Here is a 17,033-nt window from a genome sequence, read left to right as displayed (position 1 = left end):
CAGAGCCCCACTGCACCCAACCCCCCCCAGAACCTCCCCTCAGTGCCTGTGCTGCCTCCCAGCTGAGCACGGCTGCCTGCATCGCAGCTGCTCTAAGGCTGCCGTGCCGGGCTCCGTGTGGCCCTCCTGTCACACAGCAAAGTGCTCTTCCACAGCTGGAAAGAGACCCCACCCACTGCCCTGCCAAACCTGGCAACAGCCCAACCCCTGATGAATGCACAGGATCAGTGGTGTCTACGGCGCAAGTGACAGGGGTAAGCACAGGTTTCTGGTGGCTCAAGAGTTCCTCTCCAGGCCATTAACTATTGGGCTCTAGAGGCATCGGGTCATTCGGCCAGTGTTCTCACGGCACCCACCCAACAGCCGGGTGGTACTAGCCCCCAACACCTGCTGGTTTGAGTCAGGGAGCCCAGCTCCTCCCCCTCTTCCCCAACTCCAACTGGTTTTGCCAGCTGCAGCACCGTGGGACTTTAAGAAGTGGCCAGACATGAGGTGAAGATGGGGCAGATATTGTGGACACCCAGCATGGCTCCCTGGGACCTCTAATCTGATCCTCCTCAGTAATATTAATAAAGGCTAGAACACTCAGGGCTGTGAAGGCTCTGTTCCCTGGTCCTGAACACGCCACTCGCAATGGAAAGGACACAGGGCAGCTGCCCACCACGCAGCCGTGCCAGCTGGGCCACGTGGGTGCCACCAGAGCTGGAATCAGGACTGTGATGAGGCTGCCCTTACAGGGACAGCCTCAATGGCTGCCCAGCTCCAGCCATGGCACACTGAGGCAGTCCGCAGTGCCACTCGCCATAAGAGGGTGGGAGAACTTTTAGTGGGCATGGCTCATTAGCAGTAAGGATGTTAAGTATCGACTAATTGACTAATCGAATAGTCAGTGCATTTTGCATCAACTATTCGATTAGTTTATAGGGCACCTCCACCTCTGAAGTGTACCAACAGCCCTAGTGCTGTTGCTACACTTCAAAGGCGAAAGCGCCATGTGGAGCCCAGGGTCAGTTAGTGACTCCCTTGCTGACCCCAAGCTCCCTGCGGCATGGCTCTTTTGAAACGCCGTGGGGAGCCTGACACCGGTCTCCCTGCAATGTTTCAAAGTGGCAGAGCCACACGGAGCCTGAGGTCAGTGGGGGAGTCCCTGGCTGATCCCGGGCTCCACACAGCACTGATGCTTTGAAATGCTGCGTGCAGCCTGGTGACACCCCAGCTGGCCCTAGGCTGCATGTGGTGTTTCAGAGCAGCAGCATCACATGGAACCCAGGATCTGGCCCCAGGCTTCAAGCAGCGCTGCCGCTTTGACACATCCTCTCTTCTCTTCCCCCCTCCCCCCTTCTCCCTCGGTTGCCTCTATCTGATGGGGAGGAGAAGGGGGCAAGTGGGGGAACAACTAGTCCTTCACATCCCTAATTAGCAGCTGGGGGTGTGGCATGGCACAGTGCCGCGGCCTGCCACTGTTCCGCGGACCAGTGGTTGGGAACCATTGCCTTAGCATGTTGCTTTTTTACTAACTTGCCGTGCATATTTGGTTACATTTACTTAAATTTAAGGTTCTAGTAAACTTCCTCCTTCACAGTAATGGCAGAAAGACTTCCACCAGATCAACTTCTGAGGCCTTTATTCAGTCAGACAACCTGTGAAGTCAACAAGAGTGCCTGAATAAGGGCTGCAGGATCAGGTTCTAAATGTTTTGATGATGAAATGCAACCCAAGGTTAATGTGCTGATTCTTTTTCTTCGCAGGAGGTCTCCTCATCTGTTTACCACGTGAACAGGCAGCCCGTTTCTGTGCTGAGATCAAATCTCCAAAATATGGCGAGGGTCACCAAGCATGGATTATTGGGATTGTAGAGAAAGGCAATCGTACTGCCAGAATTATAGATAAACCACGAATCATTGAAGTTGCACCACAAGTGGCCACTCAAAATGTGAACCCGACACCTGGTGCCACTTCTTAATTTAGATTAAATAGCGATTTGTTTTGTTTTTAAATAGATCTATTCCTTTATCATCTTACAATTTAAAGAACTGTTTAAAAAAAAAAAAAGAACCTTCGTGTCTGCACATCTGATGGCCTTAGGTCAGTTTGAGTGGATACAATTAATAAAATATAAAATCCATTGCCTTTTTTTCCTGTTACATTAACTGAAGATGCACCTAATCTTGAGGCAGCTTCTGAGTTGAGAATTATATTGTTATCCAATACTGTTGATTCATTTTGAATCTTTAGACACTTATCTCTTGCCGCATAGGCTCTTTTTAAAGGTGCTTTCACGTAGCACAGACATTACCAGTAGTAGTGTCAAATAGCAGTGTGTGTCCTTTCATTATATGTATATTTATCATTACGTCTAATTTTGGATGCCTTGAATGATCTTCTGGAAAGGCAGTAAATTGATAGGTGACACAGTGGGTATACTCAAGTAGTAAGAGGGTTGCATGATTACATTCAGTCATTGGTTTGTAAAGTTTAGTTTTATCAGAGCGTTACAACCCTGGACATTGCTTGGTACCACACTCTGTTAATCAAGCAAGTGCTAACTTTGCATGGAAGGCACTTCATAGTTGAAGGAGAAATTTTAATTTCATTATTTGTAGACCTGACAATATTTACTGTATTATCAATAATTGTTTTCTTTATTGATAGTAAGGAAAAATAATAATTGCTCAGTTTTGCAACGTGATTGGATGTGCTATAGTACAACAAAGGAATTGCAGACCAAAAGGAGTTTTCTGTATAATATTCATTTACAATTCACTATATAATTAACTACACAAATAATTTTTAAATATAATCACTTCAAAAACAAACCTCTGTTCTGTGGATGGTAGTGTTTAATACATTTTACATTTTTGTATAGTGATTACAAATCTTTTTTCTTTAAAATCAGCAGCTATTTAGTATAATTTTAGTATTTTTGTTCTTTGCTCAAATACCTTTGTGAACGCTTCTGTGATCTGTGTTTAAAATCTACATTGCCAACTTTGCAGCTTGAACTTAAGCTTGTTATTCAAATAAATATTTAATTTTTTTTATTGCTCTTGTACAAGTGCATGACCTTTTTGATTTGTACTTAAATTACAGGGATAGAAAACATCCTACCTATGTTTTTAAAAATGTGGACTTACTAGGTCAAGTTTTAATAGGAAGGATGTGAAAGTTGTTCCATCCAGCTTGACATGTCTTGTGATGTCAGTTGTAGGATGAGTTGCTTATATAAAAATGTCTTATTCTTTTTATTAAGAAGTATGAACTCTGGGATGATTTTTTAATCAGTTCATCCATAAGTCAGCAATTAACTCCTGCTGTAAGACACCCAAATGAGATTCCATTTAGCAGTGGAAAGAATGCATCTTCTCTTAGGGAGCTAGTCTCAGCCCATCCTTGGGGCAAAGAGTTTATGAACAGAGGCAGAGTAATAACAAAAGGCTTGTCATTTACAGTGAAGTAAGGATTGTCTGATCTGAAAAGCATAGGCAGGTACTCTAGTCAAAAGATAAGAAACAAAAGTGGGCTAAGGGGAGTCTTGCTAGGGAGTTTAGAGGCAGAGTTTGAGGGAGTGCTAGATACACTTTAAACTAAACCCAAACCACCTGATTTTAAAAAATAAACATCAAGAAAGGATAAGCTCTAGGAGTAAAAAGAAAATGCAGGTAGAAGCCCATCAGAATGGGTGCTGTCCTATCTATTGTACCTAATGTAGCATGTATGATAACTTGCCTTATGTGCAGGTGGTGTATGTTTGCATTTTGGTGCAAGGAGCTCCTGGCCCTCGAGGCCTATGTACAGGCTTTGGAGACCAGAGTGGCTGAACTGGAAGAATGAAGGGAAGCAGAGATGGGACTTTCTGGGTCATAGAGTGGTATCCTCTCCAGTCAGTCAGCCTCTGTGCTGTTGGGGAGAGCGAAAATCTCATGGAAGGAGAACATCCAACTGGAACAGGGGAATTATCCCATAGTTGGGACCTTCCTTCTAGATGATGTGGTCCTCTTGCACTGAGGATACATCTCGGGGGGGGGGGCGAGTGAACTCCAGTAGAAATAAACAGCTGGGTTTGTGATGACCAGAAGAACAGCCTGGTGACTTGCCTTCCTGGAGATTGCAGGTCTCTCAAGACATCCAGATAGGGTTGTGTAGTGCTGGGGAGAAGCCAGTGATCCTGGGACATGGGAAGGACAGAGAGGTCCTAGAGGCCAAGTTTAGGCTGCTAGGTAAGAGATTAAAAGCCAGATTCTCCATGGTAGCATTTTCTGAAATGCTTCCAGTTCCATGCTCTGGGCTAGTTAGGCAGAACTGCAGGGTCTCAGTGCATGAATGACTAATGGTTTAGGGAGGAAGGGCTTAGATTTCTTAAGAACTGAGGGAACTTTGGGGAAGGGGAAGCCTATACAGGAAGGATGGAATTAGATTGCTGGCACTTAAAATTAAAAAGGTCATAGAACAGTTTTTAAGCTAAGGGTTGGGGAGAAAGCTGTTGCACTGTATGTGAAAGAAAGTTATAGAATTAAATGAGGTAAAAATATTGAAGCAATTTGTACTATAGAATCTCCATGGATAGGAATTCTGTGCTCTAATAATAAGAATATAGCAGTAGGGATATATTACCAACCACCTGACCAGGCTGGTGATAGTGACTGAAATGCTAAGGGAGATTAGAGAGGCTATGAAAATTAAAAAAAAAAAAAAAAAACGGGGGGGGGGGGATTTCAACTCTCTCCATATTGACTGGGTATTGTCACCTCTGGGTGGAATGCAGAGAAAGTCTGACACCTTAAATGAGTGTTGCTTGGAGCAGCTGGCTCTAGAACCTAAGAAGAGAGGCAATTCTTGATTTAGTCCTAAGTGGAACGCAGGATCTGGTTCAAGAGGTGAATAAAGCTGGACCACTTGGAAATAGTGAATGAATTAAATTTAGTATCCCTCGGGTGGGTGTGGGGGGGGGGGGAACAACACAACAGCCCAATACAGTAGCAATTAATTTCAGAAAGGTAAACTACACAAAATGAGGTTAAACAGAAATTAAAAGTTGCCGTTCTCAAACAGGAAAAATTTCAAAAACAGACTGCAGAAAAAAACTGCTAATCTGGCATTCATATGCAAATGTGGCACCTGAACCAAGGTCTAAACAAACACATGGGCTGCATCTAGACTGGCCGCTTGAATTTCCGCAAGAACACTGATGATCTCATGTAAGATTGTCAGTGTTCTTGCGGAAATACTATGCTGCTCCCCTCCAGGCAAAAGCCCTCTTGCGCAAATGCTTTTGCGCAAGAGGGCCAGTGTAGACAACACAGTATTGTTTTGCGCAAAAAAGCCCCCGATCGCGAAAATGGCGATCAGGGATTTCTTGTGCAAAATTGCGTCTAGATCGGCACGGACGCTTTTCCGCAGAAAGTGCTTTTGCGGAAAAGCATCCATGCCAATCTAGACGCTCTTTTCGGCAAATGCTTTTAACGGAAAAACTTTTCCGTTAAAAGCATTTGCGGAAAATCATGCCAGTCTAGACGTAGCCATGGAGTGGTTCTTGCATTTCAATAAGTAATTTCCCACTCAGGTTCTCTCACCACTGTGGGGAATGAGCCATAGCCATTCTGATTTAATTAGCTCTGATGTCACAGTCCCCATCTCTGTATCCTTTTTTTTTTTCCCTCTTTTTCTTTCTCTGAGAGTGAATTGTAGCTCACAGAAGCTTATGCTCTTAATATCCTAATAAATCTGTTAGTCTTTAAAATGTCACCAGACTCCTTGTTGTGTTTGCTAATACAGATTATCATGGCTATCTTTCTGAAACCAGAAATTGCACCTTTTAATGTCAGAAGTGAAATCCCTGCAGGCTGCATGAAAACTTTTCAAAGACACCATAATAGAGATTCTAATTAAATAAGGGAACCAAAAAAGTGCCTCAAGGGCTTGGCTTAACCAAGTAAAAGAAGCAGTGAGAATTTAAAAAAATGTTTTAAAAGTGAAAGTTAAACTGTCTTGAGGAAAATAGAAAGGAGCATACACTCTGGCAAATAAAGTGTAAAAATACAATTAGGAAGGCCTAAAAACAAGAACAGTTAGCCAAAAACTCAAATAGCAATTTTTAAAGTACATCAGGAAGCCTGCTGAACATACTATCTTCAGGAGCCTTAGGCAGGTATGTGTGTTGGGGAGGGGGAGTTTGGATGGTGGAGGGGTTTGTGCTTTCGGCATTCTGGGCACCACCAAAATTTCTGAAATCCTAGTGCCTCTGTTTGCACCCTATACAGCTCTCATGGGGTACATCTAGACTACATGGCTCCGTCAACGGAGCCATGTAAAATAGTTTATTCAGCATAGTCCAAGAAGCGGGGATTTAAATAATCCCCGCTTCATTAAAATAAAAATGGCTGCCGCGCTGTGCTGACAATCAGCTGAGGCATAAAGGAGCGGTCGACAAAGGCTCCCCTTGTCGACCGCACTGTGTCTAAACTGCCGCGCTGTGCCGGATCAGCTGATTGTCGGCACAGCGCGGCAGCCATTTTTATTTTAATGAAGCAGGGATTATTTAAATCCCCGCTTCTTGGACTATGCTGAATAAACTATTTTACATGGCTCCGTTGACGGAGCCATGTAGTCTAGATGTACCCTTAGTCCTCATCTACATTAGGGAGTTATTTTGAAATAAGGGGGGTTATTTCAAAATAATAAGCAGAGCATCCACACTACCACACGACCATTATTTTGAAATAACGGGCTGGTTATTTTGAAATTTGTACTGCTTTCCTGGGAGAATAACGCTTATTTTGAAATAGTTATTTCAAAATAGTGTTAGTGTGGATGCTCTGCTGTTGCTATTTTGAAATAACTACTCCCCAGAGTAATTTGAAATAATTACTCCCCAGTGTTCCCTGGGGCCCTTAAGTTGAGGGAGTGGGTCCACAATAACAGAGCCTGCTTCAGACTAATTTCAAGGCTCCCCTGTGGTAGGGATACGCTATTTTGATTGTTATTTTGGGAGTTATTATTTTGAATGTAGTTATTTCAAACTAATTTCTTAGTGTAGACATGCCTTTACTGGGTAGAATTTAGTGTACTTTGCTGAACCAATTGCTTTCGGTGTGTTTAGCAGATTGTTGTATGCAGTGTTGTTGTAGCCATGTTGGTCCTAAGAAACACAAGGTGGGCGAGAACTTACAGTGGAGGAAAAGATGCTACTTCATCCACGAGGTCTCATTAACTGATTACTATTCAGGCTGGGAAGGAAGAAAATCTCCAATTGTTGTTACTGCAAGAAATGTGTCCAGGAACCACCCTCAAAAATAATGGTTGTAAACTGAGAATTTCAAATAAGAGTTGCCATAGTCATTAGAGATGAACCTGTCTTGTTCATCCAGCAGATACCTATTGGTCCAGTCTTGTTTCTATTGAAATCTTTGGGAAAAAATCCCATTGATTTCAGTGGTAGCAGACTCAGGCCTTTAGTTGCTACTTCATAAAACTTCAATCATCTCCTCACTGCTCCAGTCTCAGAAGATTACCATAACTTCCACTGACATGAATGGGATCTCTGGGTGCTCAAAAATCAGGCCTGAGGCACCCAAAATCAGACTGCAGGCTCAAAACTTTCTGCAGGGGAGCACCCACAACTTTAAATGAGCAGCTGCAGTTATTTCAGCTGTTCTGAAAGTCAGGCTGAACATTTGAAGTGGGGCACCCAAATCCAGTTGTCACTCTGGGGAAAAAAGCTTTTGATCTAAATCTCTATGGCCATTCTGCACTTCCTGTGCTCTACACCAGAGGGACTGAGGCTCAAAACTCAGGGTCTGGCTTTCATTAGCTTGCCTTTTGATTTTGGAGAAGACGCTTTACTTTTGTGAGACAATGCGGGCAAGATAGTATATTTTATTTGACTAACTTCTGTTGGCAAGAGAAACTCTTAAGTCAACAGAAGTTGGTCCAATAAAGATATCACCTCACCCACTTTGTATCTCTCATCTCCTAGGACTGATACAGCTACAACTACACTGCATATTTTACTTTTGTATCAGTTTTAACCAGTTGTAAAATAATTCTCAGCCATCCTATTGAGGCTAAATAATTATTTATAACATCTGTGAGGAATGCAAAGCACTTTATAAGTGTAAACTTGTTATAAAGATCTATCACATTTTAGACCAGTGATTGATGTGAGACTGGCCTTGAACAGAAGAATGCACTGTTTTGTGGCTATTTCTTGTTACACTGCTTAGTTGACCAGTCATCTAAAAAGAACATTGAACATTTATCAAAAATAGCTTGAATGTTTATAAGAGATCAGCATTGTAGATAAGAATATATAAGGGTAGAATATTTAAGCTTAACAAAAGACTAAGTGTGAATGAGTATCTTCAACAATCAGGCTGTCACATTAACTCTTTTCATTCTGAGAATCTTTATACTAATGAGAAAGTTGCTTCTCCTATCAGAGTTTTGTGTCTTCTAGAAAACCTAACATTTTTGCAGTGTCTGACAAAGCCGTCAAGTTGTATTAACAGTCTGAATTTACATTCTGAAGTGCAGTGTTACCCAGTCAGAATTGATATGGATATTATTTCTAATTGAACTATTCTAAACTCCAAATGGGTTATTATTTAGGTGACACTAATAGAACACTCTACAACTAATCTTGCTAGAAACACTGTAATCTATGTCACAGGGTGTTTTGTGTGTGTTTTTTTGTTTTTGTTTGCTTTGTTTTGCCTTGGCAAAATGCAGATTGTAAATAAAAAAAAGACCGCAGGCAGTAGACATTTTAAAAAAAAGACACTGAGGACATGTTCTAGTTTTGTGCATAGGACAAAGAGACAGCAACTCCTGAGTTTTAATCATTGCACTTGCATTATCTTTCTCTACAGTTTTCAACAAGTTGCTTCAGTCCAGATTTGTCAGATGTGGATGCCAAAGATAATGAATGAATATGCATTATTTTGAAAGCCAGATTCTAACAGCCAGGTACACACAGCCATTTATATGTAACTTTTAGGCAATAAAAAGGGAATTCACAAGCCAACCCAATTAAGTTGGAAGGCAATTTTTTTGAAACTAGCATTTTAAACTCATTACTTTCAATGTTTTCAGAGCCTTTTGCTTTAAAGATGACCAAAACGGGAGGGGAGTTTTTTCTTTGATGTATAAAGAAGGCAGAAATGTTTTGCCAGTATAACTTTTCTGCTTTGTTGCTGCCATTTTCCAGAAATTCAGGCCTTGTTCACTCTGTTCTTCCTTGAAAACTTGATAACTATGAGGATCATGACATGAATCCCAAGGAAGTAAAATTTGAACAATTGCACGGAGAAGGGATATTTACGCAGATTGTTGAATATTTTGTGGTTTTGCTGCTTTTTAACTCACGTCTAGCAAATAGTTGGGAAGAATTACCCCTTAAATTTCCATCAAGGGAAGAGAATGCTTCTATCCTAGTTCTTTGATCCTCCAAAGAGAACTCCAGCAAGAACAGGGACACTAGAGATTTTGATTTTTAATATTTTTAGGCAATAAGAAAAAGCCCATATCATTTTCTATACTATGCCCTTCCTACTCACCTAGATTTCTCTTCCTATGGCACCATTATCTGAGCATCCACATCATAAATAGAAGCCCAACCATTTTCACTCTGTACACCTGCATATGCTTAGTTTAATGTAATCATCTAGAGCAAGAATGTTTTTAAGATAATTTTGCTGAGTTGCAGCAGCTTCCTCTCCACTATAGTAAATGAAGCTTTCAGGAGACCACATCTTCTGTATTTCAGCCCTGATCTTAATGTGGATTTAATAGTCAATCAAAATGCTTACTAAATGATAGTACTGTACATTAGGCCTGTTCTTACACTGCTGTAGACATTTTGATCATTCAGTTTTTATTACCGTGGTGATTTAATGAACAGAAAACATTAAAACTAAAAGCTAACTGCAAAACAGCTATCAAATTCAGAAAAATGAGATATAGCTGTAGAAAATACTTACCAAAGCCACAGTCCCTGGTAAATTCCATTAACTTCAATAGAATGCTTTTGGTGGCCTTCATTTCCCCCTCCCCGCTTCTACATTCCTTTTTCTTTGTTCAGAAAATCTGTACATCAGTATATCTTGTCACATGGCTTTAAAAATAACACATTCCAGCCTGTATTGTTTATGAGTTTAGGATTGAAAAGTCAGATGTGATTAATCACCTAACCTAGCATATAAGTATAGCTGCTATAAAATGAAAAAAATCTATTCAATTCCTTATAGTTAAAGAATCTGAATACACCACAGGCTGCAAGAATCTATGAAAAATGCTAGTTATTCTATAGAAATGATGAAGAGCGCTACAAGTTACTGCATTGTTTGGAATCAATACTATATTTTTTGTTACTGTAAAGATGAATGTGTACAAGTGCATTGGCTATGAAGTGTACTGGTCCACAAGCTCTTTCAAACAGGGATGATCATGACCACCATCCCCTTTTTATTGTCTACAAATGTACTGTTCTTCAAACAGGAATTATTTGTAGGACATTCTATGTCCTGTGTTATACAAGAGGTCTGATTAGATGATCACATTGGACCTTTTTGGCCTTGGAATCAGTGAATCTCTAGATATATAGATGTGGTGTCTCTGAACTGTTTTTCTATTGTGACATTAAGAGATGTGATAAAGGCTGAAAACCACTTCACTAGCCAATATTATTGTTGTTTTTTAAGCATGAGAGAGCAGCCAGAGATAAGGAGAATAACCATTCCAGAACACAAGTTTCTAGTTAGCATGGTTTGATTTGGTTTTATACATTTTTCTAGTCTCTTGTTCCTTGGTCAGTTTTGAAACTGACAGAGATAAAGCAATGCTAAATTGCATGATATAGACAAACACTCTAAATCAAAAAGTTTCTGTTTCTCTCATTGTTTCCCATTATACGAGCAAAACTGTACAAGAAGCTAGTAGGAAAGGTATTCAGTGCAGGTAGCATTAGCACCTATCTACTCTACAAACAGCGCCATATTAAGGGATTTGGATAGAAATGATTGTTCCTCATTTCAGTTAAATATATTCTATTGTGTAGTTTATATCAGGGGGTGGCAAAAGCCACTCAGCGGGCTGGATTTGGCCCGCCTAGGTCTTTGTTCTGGCCCACACAGCTGTTTCAGGCCCTGCCCCCTAGCACATTGCCTGGGAGCTGGAGCCCAGTGAGCCCTTTCAACAGCCCCAGGGACGGCACAAGCCCTTTAAACAGAAGCAGCGGAAAGGGCTCCCGTGTCCCCAGATCCCAGACAACGTGCTACCAGCGAAGCCGGGAGCAGTGAGCCCTTTAAAGAGCAGAAGTTGAAAGGGCTTGCAGCTCCAATCTCCGGCTAACATGATGCCGGGGAGTCGCAGGGGAGGTGCAAGCCCTTTCAACTCCTGCTATGTAACGGCTTCACCCCTTCCATCCAATGCCCTGTCCCTTCCATCTGAGACCCCACCCTTTCTGGGGTGGCCTGCAGCCACTTCAAAAATTATTGCCCACCCCTGGTTTAGATGGTACTTTTACTGTGTTCCCAAACAGTGCAAAACATTTACAGATGTCCTTTACTCATTCTTGGGCATGTCCAAGGCTTCAGCACAGTTCAGGAACACAACTAAGATCCCATCTGCCCTACAACATAAAACTGTATCAAACAGACCTTCTCATGCAATGCTACTGTAATTGGGCCTTAAGAATAGAAGTTTATTACCCTCATTTAACATGTATTCTGCCTCAATGTGTTAGCTGCAGTCTACTATAACCATCATGGGCTGGGTCACAGAGATCCCTCTAAGACTGTCACCTGATGAGGTGAGCCCATTTACCTCCCCTGTGGATATGACACCACCCTGTCTTGTTGAATCAGAAGATCTGGTCTCTCCCAGGAAAGGCACAGGATTGGTGTAACAGCTCCCCCCCAGAATAACTCAGACACTGAGAACAGCTCAGCTCAGGGAGGGCTCAGTTACAGGGACTTGACAGCACCCAGGATCACCGCCCCAAATAGGATCAAGACCCCCAAAGAAATCCACTGTGTAAAAGTTGTTCACAGAGAAAACTCAAAGTTTGCTCCCTTTATCAGTGAAAGAGAGAGGTGTACAATTGTTGTTCCCTTCCAGGTAACAATTACTTACACTGGGTTTGAAAACAGATCAAAGTAACTTAAGCTAAAATAAAAGAAAATTCGTCAGCTAAACCTAATACACTAAGGGCATGTCTACACAGCAGCGTTATTTTGGAATAACAGACATTATTCTAAAATAACATATTGCACGTCTATACCACAAGCCCATTATTTCTAAATAAATTTGAAATAATGGGCTTCTTACTCCAACTTCTGTAAACCTCGTTGTATGAGAAGTAAGGGAAGTTGGAAGAAGAATGCTCTATTTCAAAATCAGTGCTGTGTAGACATGCCCAAATTCAAAATAAGCTATTTTGACTTAAACCATGCAATTAGTGTAGCTCAAGTTGCATAGCTTATTTTGAGCTTTGCCCTGCTGTGTAGACATGCCCTAAAGCTGTGTCTAGACTGCAGGGTTTTTTCGAAAAAAGTAGTCTTTTTTCGAAAAAACTTCACGTGCGTCTAGACTACAGCTGCTTTCTTTCGAAATTAAATCGAAAGAATGCGGCTTTTCTTTCGACAGCGGTACTCCTCATTTCACGAGGAAGAATGCCTTTTTTTGAAAGAGATCTTTCAAAAATAGGCGTTCTTGAATGCAAACAGGGCTTTTTTGAAAGAGAGCATCCAGACTGCCTGGGTGCTCTCTTTCGAAAAAGCGGCTTGCTTTTTTGAAAGTACTGCTTGCAGTCTAGACGCTCTTTTTCGAAAGAGGTTTTTTCGAAAGTATCTTTCGAAAAAGCCTCTTTTGAAAGAGGCTTGCAGTCTAGACGCAGCCTAAGAGAAGTTGTTACAAATCATAGTTTCCCAACAGGTGAAATCTTTTCAAGCCAGAGCTGTTCTTTCTGACCTGGGACCAGAAGCTCATCTCTACCTCTGTCACTAGAATGTTTTAGTTTCCAGGTGCTTTCATGTATCCTCTCAGGCTGGGGAATCATCTGTGAAGCTAGCTGAAGACCATCCTTGTTTGTGTCCCATTTCTTAAATAGAATTTCCCATCTATGAAGTCTGTGTCTCATTTCCCCCACTCCTGTGGAAAAATACCAAATTCAAGATGAATTCCAGTGCCATGTGGCATGATCACGTCTTTGTAGAACCAACCAGGGCCAGACCTAACCATTCCAGTGCCCTGGGCAGACAGTTTAATTGCGCCCTGGGTTGGGGGAGGGGTGCTGTGCCTGGCGCGGGAGGGAGGGCGCATGGAGCTGGCAGCAGCAAGACGCATGTGCCCAGCCTGGCTACCGCCACTGGTGTGCAGACTGGGGCGGGCTAAGCCTGGCCGTGCAGGGCCCCGTGGCCACGGAAGGAAGGGTGCTACTGGTGCTGCAGGGGTTAATGTGGCCTCTGCCCTGGGCGGCCATTGCAGGGTGGCTGGGGGAGCTGCTGCAGCCCGCTACCTGGGAGCCAGGCGCCCCCCATAGGTTGGCACCCCGGGCAGCTGCCCGGCTAGCCCATGCCTTAATCCGGCCCTGGGACCAACCACAGTTCAGGCTTACAGGAAAAACAAGACTATTTATAGATCCTTGTCTTAAGAGCTGACTGGGCAGCCAGAGAGCGGTGACTGCCAACCAGCTACCCACCTCCAAAGACAGAGCCACCGCCAGAAGCATCACAAAAGTAAGGGTAGCCATATATGCCGCTCTTATTTCCGCACTGCTGCTGCCACCAGCAGTGCTGCGTTCAGAGCTGGGCACCTGGAGAATGGCAGCTGCTTAGCTCAGGCACGAATTAAGCACTGCTTACTGGTTCTGTGGAGGTAAGACACCCACCCATTTTTTCATTACTGATGGAAATGGAGCCAAAAATTAATGTGATGGAGCTAAACGTTGCAAAGTCCACAGGGAAAGCCAAGCTTTTTAACCCCAACTAGACATTAGATTTTCTTTTTATTATGCACCTCATTTAAATACAAACACCTTGTTTAATATGCAAACAACTGTCTGCCTCTAAGGTTGTCAACATGAGGTGCTACTTTGAATCAAAGCACAGGAACTTCAACACAGCGTATCTACCTGGCAGTGTTGCAAGACATGACAACACTGAAAATCCAAAATCTTTGTATCACACTTCAAATGTCATTCTTACAACATCAGCTATGGACCAGGAAAAAGCAACACCTGCTTTACTTCAGTAAGGTTGGTACTAGGGATGTTAAAGACTAGTCAACTATCCGATAAACAAATGCTTATTGGATAGTTAGTCAACTAGTCGATCCCCCCCCTTTGCTGCCTCTCAGATAGAGGCAGCAAAGGGGGGGGGGAAGAAGGGGTACTTCAAAGTGGCAGCATGACACAGCTGTGCAACGCTGCTGCTTTGAAACCCCAAGGCGGCATTTCAAAGGGGCAGCTGCCAAGGAGCCCAGAGTCAGCTGGGAACTCCCCATCTGATACTCCCCAGATGACCCAGGGTTCTGGAGTAATGCCATGTGGAACCCAGGGTCACGTGGGGAGTCCCCAGCTGACCCTGGGTTCTACTGCCATGCGGAGCCCAGGATCATCAGACTCAATGGCAGCTTCCCCTTTAAAACGCCAGAGGCGGCACTGTGGAGCCCAGGGTCAGCTGGGGGCTGCATAGCTGATCCCGGGCTCCCTGCAGCATTTCAGCGGAACCCAGGATCAGCTGGGGAGTCCCCGACTGACCCCAGTCTCAATGGCTTTGAAATGCAGAAGAGCCCCCGCTGGGGGCTCTTGTACATTTCAAAGCAGGCACACCGCGTGCATCCTGGAGTCAGTGGGACCTCCCGCTTGTCCTGGGCTGCAGGCGGAGTTCTGCATTCTTCCTTTGAAATGTACAAGAGCCCCAGCAGCAGCTCTTGTACATTTCAAAGGAGGTATGGTGAAGTGCCTATTGACTATATCAACTACTCGACTAGTCAATTAACCGCAATTTAACATCCCCAGTTGGTACTAGCTAAAAAGGCCTTTCTTGGATGCCAAGATTGTGAAGGAGTGCCCGATGGAAATGCTGGAAGAGTTACTTTGCCAGAAATAAAAGCAAAGATGACGCTGTGAACCACACGAAGACACGTTCTCCTGTCTGATTCCACAGTACTGTGAAGACTGGAGGTAGATTCCAAGGACTGTTTATCGACACTGCTTTGCAGTTTTAAAAAATGCCAAATACAAGTCTCTTGTAGTGGATTAGTGAAGCAATTTAGTGACACTGCTCTGCTATTGCTGTTGGTTAGATTGTATGATGGTGAAATTTTCAAGAAAGAATTTTTTTTGCTTAATATAATTAAAAACCTACACCATAGAAGAAATGACTTTTGTAAAGGAAAAAGGCTTTTTTTGTGAAGAAGAAGAAGAAGAAAATAAGGTTTAGCTGTACAGAAAACAAATTTGCTTGTTACTGGTAGAGGTCCCTCTATGAAAGGGAAAGAGAAGGGCTTTATTTCTCATTTGAAAGTGATACACCTTTCATTAAATACACTTTCACTGCATCATTCACCAGATTGTACTGTGTGGTAAATGGCTAGGGAACTTGAAAAAAAACAGTGGGTATTGTGAAGAGATTAGTGAAATACTACATACTCTCAACTTCTAGCTTGTAACATCATCATTTTAAAGCTCTTGTATGAGACTTTTCAGCCCAAAGCAGAACAATGATTTTCTGCATGTTAGAGAGGTTTTGTGCACTTAAAAAATGTTTTTCCTTCAAGGCACAAGACACAAAAAGGCTTGCAAGTTCCTTGAATTTATGAATGATGTCCTCTCTATGTCACAGGTAGCTTTTCTGTGTGATATTATTGGCAGGGACACCATTTCAGATTTTAGTAGAGGGGGTCGACTTGTGCATGCTATGATACTGGGGGGACAGAGCGAGGACAGCAGCCTCAGTAATGTTACAAAAAATGCTCAGTACAAGCCAAGCAGCAAATCGAGGAGGTGGGGATAAGAGATGACCCTGTCTGTCATCCTGCATACATCACCTCTTTATATAAGAATGTAGGAATGACCATAGTGGATCAGACCAAGGATCCATCTAGCTTAGTACCCTGTCTTCCAATAATGGCCAATGCCCGATGCTTCAGAAGGAATGAACAGAAGTGGTAATCATCAAGTAATCCATCCCCCTATTGCCCATTCTCAGATTCTGGCAAACAGAGAATAAGGACACCATCCCTGCCCATTCTGGCTAATAGCCACTGACGGACCTATCCATCTTGAACTTATTTTGTTCTTACTGGAACCCTGTTAAAGTCTAGACTTTTCCACCATCCCCTGGCAAAGAGTTCCATGGGTTGACTGTGAAGAAATAATTTATTTTGTTTGTTTTAAATCTGCTGCCTATAAATTGAATTGGGTGACGTTCTTGTGTTATGTTAGTGAAGGAATAGCTAACATTTCCTTATTTACATTTTCCACACAATTCATGATTTCTAGAGCTCTAACATATCCCTCCCACTGTCTATAGTCTTTCCAAGCTAAAAAGTCCCAGTCTTTTCAATCTCTTCATATGGAAGCTGTTCCTTACCTGCAATCATTTCTAATGCCCTTCTTTGTACTTTTTTCAACTCCAATATATCTTTTTATTTTTAGATGGGATGACCAGATCTACATGCAGTATTCAAGATGGCTGTGTCTAGACTGGCAAGTTTTTCCGCAAAATCATCTGCTTTTGCGGAAAAACTTGCCAGCTGTCTACACTGGCCGCTTGAATTTCCGGAAAAGCACTGACGATCTCATGTAAGATTGTCAGTGCTTTTCTGGAAATACTATGCTGCTCCTGTTTGGGCAAAAGTCTTTTTCCGAAAGACTTGTGCGCAAAAGGGCCAGTGTAGACAGCACAGTAGTGTTTTCCGCAAAAAAGCCCCGATCGCGAAAATGGCAGAAAAGCATCCTGCCAATCTAGACGTGCTTTTCCGAAAATGCTTTTAACGGAAAAGTTTTCCGTTAAAAGCATTTTCGGAAAATCATG

At 42.7% G+C, this 17,033-nt stretch overlaps 1 protein-coding gene across 7 annotated transcripts in view; it reads left to right on the top strand.

Annotated features, from left to right (window-relative positions):
- Positions 1 to 3,055, top strand: part of SEPHS1 (selenophosphate synthetase 1) — a 32,285-nt gene extending 29,230 nt beyond the window's left edge. For all 7 annotated transcript variants that reach the window (XM_075926032.2, XM_006117106.4, XM_014570479.4 and 4 more), the window contains one exon: positions 1,749 to 3,055. In XM_075926032.2, coding sequence (XP_075782147.1) covers positions 1,749 to 1,963 — 215 coding nt within the window. In that variant the 3' untranslated portion in view covers positions 1,964 to 3,055. The remainder of the gene's footprint in view (positions 1 to 1,748) is intronic.
- The last annotated feature ends 13,978 nt before the right edge of the window (positions 3,056 to 17,033 follow it).

The sequence above is a fragment of the Pelodiscus sinensis genome, chromosome 1, assembly GCF_052426305.1.
Source record: "Pelodiscus sinensis isolate ZL-2025 chromosome 1, ASM5242630v1, whole genome shotgun sequence".
Classification (NCBI taxonomy): Eukaryota; Metazoa; Chordata; order Testudines; family Trionychidae; genus Pelodiscus; species Pelodiscus sinensis.
This window is presented reverse-complemented; position numbering and strand designations above follow the sequence as displayed.